General features: G+C 47.7%; 1 protein-coding gene across 5 annotated transcripts in view; it reads right to left on the reverse strand.

Annotated features, from left to right (window-relative positions):
- Positions 1-13,538, reverse strand: part of LOC145360401 (protein transport protein Sec24B-like) — a 49,840-nt gene that overhangs the window by 20,037 nt on the left and 16,265 nt on the right. For 3 of the 5 annotated variants that reach the window (XM_080215597.1, XM_080215599.1, XM_080215600.1), the window contains 7 exons: positions 11,450-11,562; positions 10,068-10,243; positions 8,026-8,128; positions 5,088-5,214; positions 3,520-3,629; positions 2,622-2,734; positions 1,589-1,707 (listed from right to left, as the gene is read on the reverse strand). In XM_080215597.1, the coding sequence (XP_080071723.1) occupies positions 1,589-1,707; positions 2,622-2,734; positions 3,520-3,629; positions 5,088-5,214; positions 8,026-8,128; positions 10,068-10,243; positions 11,450-11,562 (861 nt within the window). Of the gene's footprint in view, positions 1-1,588; positions 1,708-2,621; positions 2,735-3,519; positions 3,630-5,087; positions 5,215-8,025; positions 8,129-10,067; positions 10,244-11,449; positions 11,563-12,967; positions 13,095-13,538 lie in introns of those variants that run through there. The other 2 variants (XM_080215598.1, XM_080215601.1) reach the window with 2 other exon arrangements.

A 13,538-nucleotide genomic window follows, 5' to 3' on the forward strand; every position in this document is an offset into this window, starting at 1 on the left:
CATGTCATGCTTGCAAGCATGACGTCCTTGAAACAAGACTTTGGGTGTTCCATTGGTTGTCTGATCTTAACAACCTCATCATTTAAAACATCTTTGGATTTGCGATTGTTTTATAACTTTCTCATTTCCATTGGTTTATGTTCTGCAAGTTTCACACACACTAGGGGCAATTTAATGTGGCCAATCTACCTAACCCGCACATCTTTGGAGTGCGGGAGAAAACCAGAGCACCCGGAGGAAACCCATGCAGACACAGGGAGAATGTGCAAACTCCACACAGACAGTCACCCGACGCCGGAGTTGAAGCTGGGTCGTTGGCATTGTGAGGCAGCAGTGCTGACCACTGCGCCACCCCCTGAGATGGTAGGAAGGACTATTACTTACGGGGCGAAAAACTGCAGCAGGCGATGGTGCAGAGGGACCTCGGGGTCCTTGTGCATGAGTCGCAAAAACCCAGCTTGCAGGTGCAGCAGGTGGTCAGGAAGGCGAATGGGATGCTGGCCTTCATAGCGAGGGGGATTGAATATAAAAGTAGGGAGGTCTTGCTGCAGCTGTATAGGGCATTGGTGAGGCCGCAGCTGGAGTACTGTGTGCAGTTTTGGGCGCCGCACCTGCGCAAAGATATTTTGGCCTTGGAGGGAGTGCAGAGGAGGTTTACTAGGCTGATACTGGAGTTGAGGGGGTTGAGCTATGAGGAGAGGCTGAATAAACTGGGCTTGTACTCGTTAGAGTTTAGAAGAATGAGGGGAGATCTCATTGAGACGTATAAGATGATGAATGGGATGGATAGGATAGAGGTGGAGCGACTCTTCCTGCTCAAAAAAGACAGTAGGACTAGGGGGCACAGCCTCAAGATAAAAGGGGGGCGGTTTAGAACGGAGTTGAGGAGGAACTTCTTCACTCAAAGGGTGGTGAATCTCTGGAAATCTCTGCCCGTTGAAGTGGTGGAGGCTGCCTCACTAAATATTTTTAAGACGCGGGTTGATGGGTTTTTGATAAGAGAGGGGATTAAGGGTTATGGGGAGAGGGCGGGAAAGTGGAACTAAGCAGCGACAGATCAGCCATGATCTTATTGAATGGCGGGGCAGGCTCGAAGGGCTAGATGGCCTACTCCTGCTCCTATTTCTTATGTTCTTATGCCATCCTCAGACATTAGACTGAGTAGCCTGAAATTACTCTTCCACTCTCTGTTCATCGAATCACATGCCTTTGCACCTCTTCTACTGATGTTTAATCTTAGTAGTCTATCCGTCCATCCAAAGATATGCGGACTAGGTGGATTGGCCATGTCAAATTGCCCCTTAGTGTCAGGGGGACTAGTTAGGGTAAATGCATGGGATAATGGGGATAGGGCCTGGATGGGATTGTGGTCGGTGCAGACTCGTTGAGCCGAATGGCCTCCTTCTGCATGGTAGGGATTCTATATCTCAGATTCAATTAAGCCAGTCACATGCCCCACAAGCTTGTTTTCCAATATGTGACAATATGACAGTAAGGTTGCATAATAAAAAAATTAAGATTCTGATTTCCCTGACAGCATTAATGCAATGGAACAAATTGGTTCTAGCCCCACTAGTTAACGACTTACCATCAACATCAGCCACAACCATCATGCGGGGTCGAGACAGGCTGCTGTGCAAGTGGTAGAAGTTCACTGTGTTGTCAAATGTAATGAACCCAATGCGGGTCCGTGAATCCCCTGGCAACCTAGGTAACAGAGACAGGAAACAGGGTTGGACGTGCAATCGCTCCCTACTGAAGGAACTGCAGCTGTTTTCCTGTGATAACCTGCTCCGAGTGCAGTGGGACTGACTGTTCAAGGCGGAGAGATCTGGGATCCGAACTCATGAGAGGGAGGACAACCACAGAATGAGGAAAGGTCCACTCAATCCGTCATGCAACTCCTTTCATTGTCCACCAACCCACTCTATCCTGCCCATAAAATCAGGCTAGGAAGCTGTGGGTTTGAGTACCAGTTGCTATTAACCTGGGCCATGCTGCTGTTCTGCACTGATTTTGAATTTTCCAGATATTTCTTCCACACATGGCCTGGGCTTTTAATCCGTTCTCTTGCGTCTCCAGCAGAGACCCTATTGCACTGGATTGAAAGCGGAATGTCTGTTCTGTGATACCCTCCCCCATCCCCCACAAAACATTATGGTTGTGGGATCAGGCTGAATGAACAAAGAGGGTCTTTGTTGGCCACCATTGTTTGTCCCCAGGTGCATAACCCAACCTCAGCCTCCAGCGCAGCCAAGTGCAACTTTGTCTGAGGTGCCTTCCATCAGGCCCCACAGTAGACTGAGACCTGATAGAACGGCTTGTGTGATGCTAACGATCCCCTGGCAGTGTTCCGGGGAGTTCCCTGCTGTCCTCACCAAAATGCTTCACCTGCAAGTGCAGAGGCAGCATTCTGTACACAGCAAGACCCAATATTCCACAATACAAGGTCTTTGGGGCTGTTTTGCTGTCTGGAGAATGTTGATCAAGAACCCACAACCTTCCGACTGAACAGACCTGACATTTCACACCGAAAACATCTCGACATGAACATGGATTGACGGCCGAAAGTTGATTCTATTTAGAAAGCAGATCAGGCAGACAGGTATTCAGTGCCTCACCTGTCTATGTTCTCCAGCAGGATTTTGCAGACAATCCCCAGGTAACCAGTCTCCACCGCGTTGTAACTAACATCAAACACAAACAGGTATGTTACAGGCCGAGGGCGCCCAGCCTGAGCAAGGGTAGAGATAACAGAGCACAATCAGTGAAATCAATCCCCCCCCACCCCACCCCACTACCGTCAGTCAGAGAGATGCACAAAGTGTGTCAGAATAATCAGTGCTTTATGAATGGGCAGAAGGGAGGTGTTAGCTGGTGTAAGCGGGGCAAGTTTTTCACCTCAGCTGTCCACTCACAGCAGGGCGTGAAGTATAGGCATATTTATAGAGAAGGTTTGACACCGATGATCCACACTTTGACAGAGGATGTATTGTACAATGAGGGAAAGCATGTACATGATTTGTACAGTGGGACAGGGTGTAGCTGGTACAGGTGATTTGTACAGTGGGACAGGGTGTAGCTGGTACAGGTGATTTGTACAGTGGGACAGGGTATTGTGGTATAGGTGATTTGTACAATGGGTTAGGGAGTAGCTGGTACAGGTAATTTATATAGTGGGATAGGATGTTGTGGTACAGATAATTTATACGGTGGAACGGGGTGTTGTGTTACAGGTGATTTGTGCAGTGGGATGGGGTGTGGATGGTACAGGTGATTTGTACAGTGGGACAGGGTGTAGCTGGTACACGTGATTGATACAGTGGGATAGGGTGTAGCTTGTCCAGGTGATTTGTACAGTGGGATAGAGTGTTGTCGTACAGGTGATTTGTACAGTGGGATAGGGTGTAGCTGGTACAGATGATTTATACAGTGGGATAGAGTGTTGTGGTACAAGCGATTTGTACAGTGGGATAGGGTGTAGCTGGTGCGTGTGTTCTGCGACAAATCAGTTTGTACCTGATATTCCAAAGGGACCATGAACTCCAGGGCTGCGTGCTGCAGTTCTGGCCGACTGCGTGGGTTACAGTAACAGCCTGTCATGGGATCATAGAGGAAATTCCCAGGAACTGGAAGAAGAAAGAATCAGAAATGATCTCCAACACACCTGGCCTCCTCTGTCACATCCTCTCCTTCAGCACGTCCTGTTCAGCTTTTACCCCAATCCCGACCACCTCCACCAGCCACCCAGTGCGCTGATTTTAAACCTTTGCGTTTGGCTACCGTCGCTTCCTCGCCCTCTTTTTCACCATAACAGCCTCGTCTGCTGCCTTTACTTTCATTCTTCCAGAGACTCCCCAATTTCTGCTATCCTACTGGCAGAAGACATTTAGGCATCACTCCTCACTACCCTATACAGCAACCACCAAACGTGCCAACCCTGAAATTTTCTGCTAAAGTCCCTTTATCTTGCCCAGACATCCAAAAACAAAAATCTCCGATTCTTCAGGAACCCCTCCACAAAACTGCTGCTGCATTTTTAGAATCCTTACTCATGTTCTGCTGCTTGGTTTTGATGAACAACTTTTAACTACTTTGGGACACTAGCCAAGTTGGGCTGCCAAGCAAGCTGACTGTTCTTCCCTAGTTGACGTTGAACTTCCTGATTGCTGTTGGGGTTGCACCCTAACAAGTTAAGTGGAGAACATTTAACCAACCGAAACTGGGCTGCCGCCATGCATCGCCTCCCAGTGGCACTTCCCACTGACTAGTTGGCCTTATGGAGGGCATGGAGACAGGTATCCAATTTTGCTCAACATTGCCACAGACAGGGAGGAGGGGTGGAGACCTCATTGACTGGTCATCAACACCGGTCACATTCCCCTGAGATCTCTGGTTACTGAGCTTATGGAAAATCAGGAGAGCGTTATTCACTAAATGACAGCCAGGAAAACTTGCAATTCCCATCAGTCAATAAACCTGTGTGATTATCTCAATTTCCCAATAATTATCCTGCATCCCCTATTAGGTGGAGATGCCAGCATTGGACTGGGGTGGGCATGGTAAGAAGTCTCACAACAGCAGGTTAAAGTCCAACAGGTTTATTTGGAATCACGAGCTTTGGGAGCGCTGGTCCTTCATCAGGTGAGTGAGGAAGGAACAGCACTCCAAAAGCCTGTGATTCCAAATAAACCTATTGGGTGTTAACCTGATGTTGTGAGACTTCTTACTGTATTCCAACACTGTCAAATAGACAACCTTCAAATCAGGAGCAATAGGAAACAATTTGGATAATTCTGGTCTAATTCTGCTCCTATAGATTATGGTCTTATAAAACTGTCCAGTGACTCTGCTGTGCTCTGTATATTGAGGCAACTATCAGATGACACGTTCAAATTGTAGGTTCAACCCACTTGAGCTTTCTCCCAGTGCCTCGCGATGACATCCAAACTATTTGATCCAACCACACACTCCCAAGGTATCCATTATTTATCAGTCAAACTTCAACATCAACCTCAACTTTGGTGTGTAGCTACTGCTAGTTTCCAGAGCAGGATCAAGTCAATGGTGCCTGCAAGTGCTCCTACCGTCATTCAGCGAGAAGCAAGTGTTGCATTTCCAGTGATGCTGGTTGATGAAGGTGATGAAGGGGTTGATGTAGGTCTGACATAAAGTACAGCGAGGGGGCACATCAGTGATCAGCAGTGGAGGCTCCTGGAAAACCAACAGGGAACATGTTATCAACACTGCACCATTTGTTCCCAATAACCTGGCCTTATCACAAATAATGTGGCCTCTTTATTATGGCCAATCCCCCTAACCTACACATCTTCGGACACTAAGGGACAATTTAGTACGAACAATCCACCTAACCTACACATCTTCAGACATTAAGAGATAATTTACCACGGCCAATCTCCCTAACCTACACATCTTTGGTTGCTAAGGGACAATTTAGTACGGACAATCCGCCTAACCTACACATCTTCGGACACTAGGGACAATTTAGTATGGACAATTCCCTTAAACTACATATCTTTGGGCACTAAGGGACAATTTAGTATGGACAATCCACCTAAACTACACATCTTTGGACACTCAGAGACAATTTAGTATGGGCAATCAACCTAACTTACACATCTTCGGACACTAAGGGACAATTAGTATGGACAATTCACCTAACCTACATATCTTGGGACACTAAGGTGCAATTTAACATGGCCTATCCACCTAACTTGCAAATCTTTGTAGTGTGGGAGGAAACCAGAGCATCCGGAGGAAACCCATGCAGATACAGGGTGAAAGTGCAAACTCCACATGGACAATCACCTGAGGCCTGAATAGAACTCGGGACCCTGGCGCTGTGAGGCAGCAGTGCTAACCATGGATAAATGCAAGTCTGGCTTCGTCTAGAAGGGCGACATGGTAGCACAGTGGTTAGCACTGCTGCCTCACGGCACCAGGGACCCTGGTTCAATTCCGGTCTTGAGTGATTGTCTGCATGGAGTCTGTACATTCTCCCTGTACCTGCGTGGGTTTCCTCCAGGTGCTCTGGTTTTCTCCCACAGTCCAAAGGTGTGAGGGTTAGGTTGATTGGCCATACTAAATGGCCCCTTAGTGTCAGGGAGATTAGCAGGGTAAATATGTGGGGTTATGAGGATAAGGCCTGAGTGGGATTGTTGTTGGTGTCAGCAATGCCAAGTGGTAAAGAATGTGCCCGTTTTCCGATTGGCTGTAGAAAGGCAGGACGCCATAACGCTGCATGTGTCATGTGACCAATGGGGGTGGGGCATAGGGAGGCAGGAAGTCACACCTCGATGTCTAACCAGAACTGGCAACCCTCATGTAGCTGCATCAGCATGGTATTTTGGAAGGTGGATTGGTAGAGATGCAGGATAATCCATCAGAAATGATTAATTATTTCCAGTGTACAATGAATTCTGGTGGCTCGGGAGTAGCAGCTCTGCCTATGATCCAGAAGTTAAACAGTAAAACCTGGAAATTACTGGCACCAGTAAAACTTGTCCAAAATAGTACACCAGAAGATGGAACTTCAGGTTTTTACTAGCTTTTGATTTTCGGGCTGGTTCAAGATTCACCCAGGACCAGTTGGTCATGGCCCAGCCAGGCAGATTGATAATTAACCTGCTAACCCTTCCACTGTGCCAACAGCAGGTTGGTAAGAGTGGGAGAGATTCCTGGTCAGCCACACTTGACACAGTGTGGTGCCTCTCAACCTACTACCACCCCTCTCTCTCTCTCTCTATCTCTAAAAGATCCCTTGCAAACGATGTCTAACTACAGACAGGCAGAGCAATGGCAAATCAAGACTACATGGAAATCCAAGGAAGCTGGAAGTTGGTGTACAGTGTACTGGTCAGTATTTATTAGAATCCCTACAGAGCAGAAGGAATCACTTGGCCCATCGAATCTGCACCGACTCTTCGAAGGAGCATCTGACCCAGGCCCTATCCCCCAAGACAAACAGCAAAACACATTATTGCAGCATTATAGAATCCTACAGTGCAGAAAGTGGCCATTCAGCCCATCGAGTCTGCATTAACAACAATCCCACCGAGACTCTATCCCCATAACCAAACATATTTTCCTTGCTACTCTCTCTAACCCAACCGTCCTGAGACACTAAGGGGCAACTTAGCATGGCCAATGCATGTAACCCGCACATTTTTGGACTGTGTGAGGAAACCGGAGCACCTGGAGGACACCCATACAGACACAGGGAGAACGTACAGATTCCTCACAGACAGTGACCCAAGCCAGGAATCAAACCCAGGTCCTTGGAGCTGAGAGGCAGCAGTGCTAACCACTGTGCCACCATGATGCCCCAGTACAATGGAAAGTGCTGGTTACCTAAGCATCATGTTATCACTTTTGTGAAGGAAGATGTGGTTGAGATTGTATTGTGATTTCTGCACACAGAAAATACCTCACCATGCACCGTCACCCATCCCTAATCCCCTTAACCTATACACCCTATGACATTAAGGGACAATTTAGTATGGCCAATCCACCTAACCTGCACATCTTTGGACTGCGGGAGGAAACCACGCAGACACGGGGAGAACTTGCAAACTCCACATAGGCAGTGACCCGAGGCCAGAATTGAACCTGGTTCCCTGGTGTTGTGAAGCAGCAGTGCTAACCACTGTGCCACTCCAGTACAGTGGAAAGTACTGGTTATCTAATCATCAGAAGGATGTTATCACTTTTGTGAAGGGACAGTTGTGGGAGTAATGTAGATGAGTGCATGTATCAGGAAGCTTACAACATGCGAACAGGTGTGGACCTTTCAGCTCGTTCTGCCATTTAGTTAGATTACAGCTGATCTGCACTACAGCTCGGTCTCTTTTTTCCACACCTTTGATCTCCTTACTGAACAAAGATCTATGACCCTGTTTTGAAAATGTCAACTGACCCAGAAATGAAGGCACGGTAAACGGTTAAGGATCTTCACAGCCTCGGTGGGAGAAGGGAGAAATGCTCATCCCATTCCAGTCGACTTACCCTGGAATCCTTGAAGGGTTGGAAGATAAGTCCAAGAGGAAGTTTCACCTGTTTCAGCAGTGCCTGAGTCTGTGGAATATTCACCAGTGTACACTGGAACACACTAGAGAGGCAAACAGCAAAACACAGGAATTATTGCAGCATCACTGCACTGTGATTTCTGCAGACAGAAAATATCTGAGTACTGTAGCCCGTTACCCATCCACCTCCCCGCATCCCCCAAATACCCCCCTCTCCCCCACCACGCTGCCCCACCAGTGTTCAGTGCTCATGCCTATCTGTGAAGTGGAGATGGCCAGCATTGGGCACAGGAAGAAGTCTCACAACACCAGGTTAAAGTCCAACAGGTTTATTTGGAATCACGAGCTTTCATAGCACTATTCCTTCATCAGGTGAGACTGCAGGAATATAACATACAAGACCCGCCTTGGGGAAGGGGACTGTCCCATGCACTCAGTCTTTTTCCCGGGGTTGGGGAATGGAGAATTAGAGGGCAGAGGTTTAAGTTAAAAGGGAAAAGAATTAATGGGAACCTGAGGAGCAACTTTTTTTTTACACAGAGGGTGGTATGTGTGTGGGACAAGCTGCCGGACGAAGTGGTTGAGGCAAGAACATTGACTACATTTAAAAGGCATTTGGACAGATACATGGATAGGAAAGGTTTACAGGGATATGGGCCAAAGGCAGGCAAATGGGGTTAGCTTAGATGAGCATTATGGTTGGCATGGACCAGTTCAAGCCGCAAGGCTAGGTTACATGCTGTAGATTCTATGTTTCTACAATATCTGACAGTGAGTCATAACTGCCTGCATTAAGTTTACCAGGATTCACCCTCCATCCTTGCAGATGGACATAGTGCACACATTTCCCAAGTGAGCGGGTTGATGGGTTTTTGATAAGCGAGGGGATTAAGGGTTATGGGGAGAGGGCGGGAATGTGGAACTGAGCCACGAAGATCAGCCATGATCTTATTGAATGGCAGGGCAGGCTCGAAGGGCTAGATGGCCTACTCCTGCTCCTATTTCTTATGTTCTTATGAAACTGTCTCCAGCTGTCCTATTCGCTAAAAGCCCTTAAACCTGGTAGAATTGAACTAGCCTCAATCAGGGACTTGGCATTAATGCACGAGGAAGCAAAGTTGGACATGGTGTTATAGATGTGGCCAAGCTACAGGTGAGTTTTTAAACCATCTCCCTGTTTGTCCTCAGAAGAACAGGAAAGTTCTAATCCCGATTCCTGGCCATTATTTATCTCTTGACTGTGGTCAATAAACTTAGACGGTCCAGTCATTAACCCATTGCTGTTTGTGGGACCTCAATGCAACACAAACTGGTGACTAACCTTCCTACATTATGAAAATAACCACACTTCAAAACAAAAAATGTACTTGGCTGTGAAGCATTTTGCAATGTCCTGAGGATGCTAGATAGATTCAAGTCTGTCTTTCTCACGGTGGCACAGCGGTTAGCACTGCTGCCTCACAGCACCAGGGACCCAGGTTCAATTCTGGCCTCGGGTCACCATCTGTGTGGACTTTGCACATTCTCCCCCTTGTCTGCAAGGGTTTCCTCCGGGTGCTCCGGTTTCCTCCCACAGCCCAAAGATGTGCGGGTTAGGTGGTTTGGCCATCCTAAATTGCCCCTTAGTCTCAGGGAGTTTAGCAGGGTAAATATGTGGGATTATAGGGTTAGGGCCTGGGTGGGATTGTTCTCAGTGCAGACTCGATGGGCAGAACGGCCTCCCTCTGCACAGTAGCCTTTCAATTCCAAGATGGCGCCGGAGCAAGGTGATTTCTTGCAAACTGTGCCCAGCATACCTTCTAATTCTGTCTTTTTCTCTCGTTCAATGCTTCTAAAACTTCACTGTAACTCTTTTGTGACTGTAACACTACATTCTGCACTCTCTTGTTTCCTTCTCGAATGTATAGCTCTGACTGTACAGCGCACGAGAAACAAGAAATCAAATCAAATCAATGACTCTAAAAAAGCATTGTATGATTCTATGTTGCTGTACTGTGTGCAGAGAGCCCGCGTGGTTCTTACTCCGAGCAGCAGTTTAGTTTCCGGAGATCAGCGCTCAGGTTTGGCTCAGGGGCTGTGGCTGGTTCTGCCCGCGGGACATCCCTCTGTTGCAGGAGGTTGATCGGGCACAGGCTGGGTGCCTGCTGCAGGTTGAGGTTGGTCGTCAAGTCTCGCAGCTGCTCCATGCAGACTGTCTCCTGTCAGGACAACAGATACAATCATTGTACAGGACACTGAGAAAAGACAGGGAAACGGGAGCAGAATCTTTATACATATCCATTCTTGGGCTGTCACTGGCATTCACTGCCCATTAAAGTTTATTTATTAGTCACAAGTAAGGCTTACATTAACACTGCAAAGAAGTTACCATGAATATCCCCTAGTTGCCACACTCCGACGCTTGTTCGGGTCAATGCACCTTAACCAGTACGTCTTTCAGATTGTGGGAGGAAACTGGAGCACCCAGAGGAAACCCACACAGACACGGGGAGAATGTGCAAACTCCACACAGACAGTGACCCAAGTCGGGAATCAAACCTTGGTGCTGTGAGGCAGCAGGGCTAACCACTGTGCCACCGTGCCGCCTACTGCTTGCCGCTCGAGAAGGTGGTGCTGTGATGGTCTCTTTTTCGTACCAGCTTGACCGTGGCAGAGATTGGGGCTGGGAAAGATTTGAACGATTATCAGTTGGGCTCACAATTTGGCTCACTTATTCTTGCTAGAAGCTGCATACATTCAGGTGCAAAGACCTTTTCTCTGCAGCAAAGGAACATGTCCAGGCCTTGCTCCTTTTTTGAATTAAATTGGGTTACATTAGTTCGAGCCTCACAGCACCAGAGGCCCGGGTTCGATTCCCAGCTTGGGTCACTGTCTGTGAGGAGTTTGCACATGTGTAGGTTTCCTCCGGGTGCTCCAGTTTCCTCCCACAGTCTGAACGATGAGCTGTTAGGGTGCACTGGCAGTGTTAAATGCTCCCTCAAGCGTCGGGACTAGGGGATTTTCCCTATGAAGAGTAACTTCATTGCAGTGTTAATGTCAGCCTACTTGTGACACTAATAAATAAATTAACTTTTAACTTTAATCAACTCAGTCTCTGGGGGGGTTCCACGTGATGACCAGCCCCATGGCTGAGGTACTGGAAGGATCACTCTATGCAGAAAAATGGGAGAGAAACAAAATTGGAAACAAAAATCGACTCGTCTTCAATTGCTGTGTACACCCCACACACTGCTTTAAGTCCCGTTCCCTCAGTCAACGTCACACTGTGGCTACAGTGCTCAGGATGCACTACCAACTTGCCAAGGCTTCTCTGGCAGCACCTAACCGTCACCATAATGCTGAATTGATGTGAGACCAAGTGGCCTCCTCCAATGCTGTGATTACTATTGTGTGATTCTACTAACCTGTGCTGCCGGAATCCTCAGAGACTCCGTCCAGGACGGCTTGTTCCGTGGACTTTGTCCTGAATGGGTGTGTGACTGAGATCCAATGGCCCCATTAGAACCTGAATGATGAACTGGAAATGACAATAAGGAGAAGTTCAGCTATAGTGCTGTGTGGCCAAGGCTTTGTAACATTTACGCACGGATCAGTTACCGACCTTCACCAGCTCAGACCTGTGCTCACACTTTATAAACTTCAAACATGGGTTAGAATGATGAGCAATTTTGAAATCTGAAATTAAAAGGCTAACAGTGACCATGAAACCATTGTCAACTGTTGGGAAACCCCATCTGGTTCACTAATACCCTTCAGGGAAAGAAATCTGCCATTCTTACCCAGTCTGGCCTACATGTGACTCCAGAGCCACAGCAGTGCGGTTGACTCTTAACTGCCCTCTGAAATGGCCGGGCAACTTGGGATGGGTAACAAATGCTGGTCCAACCAGCAACGTCCACCATTCTATGAATGGGTTTTTGAACAATCATAGAATCACAGAATCCCTACAGAAGGAGGCCATTCAGTCCATCGAGCCTGCTCCAGCCACAATCCCACCCAGCCCGATCCCCGTAACCCCTCATACTTGCTCTGCTAATCCCCCTAACCCCCACATCTTGGGACAATGTGGGAGATTTTAACATGGTCACTCCACCTAACCAGCACATCTTTTGGACTGTGGGAGGAAACCAGAGTACCTGGAGGAAACCCACGCAGACACAGGGAGAACATGCAGACTCCACAGAAACAGTGACCCGAGGCTGGAATTGAACCCAGACCCCTGGTCCCAAGAGGCAGCAGTGCTAACCACTGTGCCACCCCAAATCCAAAATCCGTCCAACGTGTCAATCAGTCTGAATAAATAAACAAAGCAATCATCAGAATATTAAAAGAATCTAATTATGATCTTGTCACAGAGTCTCAATTAACATTAAATAACAGTTCTGAGAATATATTCATTGTCAGGTTTAGAGCGCAGCAGAGAGCAAACAGCGGGTGTGGCAGTGAGGACTGAGGAAGGATAGGCCATAGGACCAAGCAAACACCAGACAGGGAGCAGACAGACTGGGAGTAAGCAGGGAGCAGGAATAAACTGGGAGTGACCAGGGACAGACTAGGAGCAGGCAGATAGGAGCAAGCAGGCAGCAGAGAGACAGGAGTAAGCAGACAGCAGACAGAAAAGGGTGAGCAGACAGCAGACAGATTGGAAGTGAGCAGACATTAGACAGGGAGCAGACAGACAGGAGCAAGCAGGGAGCAGATAGAAAAGAGTGAGCAGACAGCAGACAGATTGAGAGTGTGCGAATATCAGACAGAGAGCAGACAGACAGGAGAAGCAGACAGCAGACAGACAGCAGTGAGCACACAGGGAGCAGACAGACAAGAGCAAGCAGGGAGCAGACAGAAAAGAGTGAGCAGAAAGCAGACAGATTGGGAATGAGCGGAAAGCATAGAGAGCAGGAGCAAACAATATAAGAAATAACCTGCTTATTTGATCTATTCCATGATGTCCTTAGAAACAGGTTGTTGCCAATGCATTATTTCTGAAGGGCAGCGATTGTTGCTATGTCGACAGTGTAAGAACCAATCTGTACCTAGGAAGGTCCCAAGTCTCTGCTGTGGGGTTTAGATATAACATGCTGACTCAGAGATGAGCATCTTACTGATTCAACTAAGCCTGACAGAGGGGGAGGGAGATAAAGCAGCAGAGAGATAGACGGACAAAGACAGAGAGTCTGAGGGAGTTAGAGAGAGAGAGAGGGAGGTAAATAGATCAATGCACTCTGTAGCATGTGTTAGAATACCTAATGGGAGAGGGAAAACATTACAAAGACACTCTGAAACTTTTCTTGAAGTGCAGCAGCATTGACATTTATGACTGGGAGGCTTATTCCCAATCATTCATTGTGGCCACAACATAGCCATCAAGCTGCATCACGCATTTAGCATGAAGCTTCACAGGGCCAGGGACCCGGATTTGATTCCTGGCTCAGGTCACTGTCTGTGTGGAGTTTGCACGTTCTCCCCAAGTCTGCGTGGGTTTCCTCTGGGTGC

The sequence above is a fragment of the Carcharhinus amblyrhynchos genome, chromosome 31 (genome assembly GCF_965287045.1).
Source record: "Carcharhinus amblyrhynchos chromosome 31, sCarAmb.v2.hapA, whole genome shotgun sequence".
NCBI lineage: Eukaryota > Metazoa > Chordata > Chondrichthyes > Carcharhiniformes > Carcharhinidae > Carcharhinus > Carcharhinus amblyrhynchos.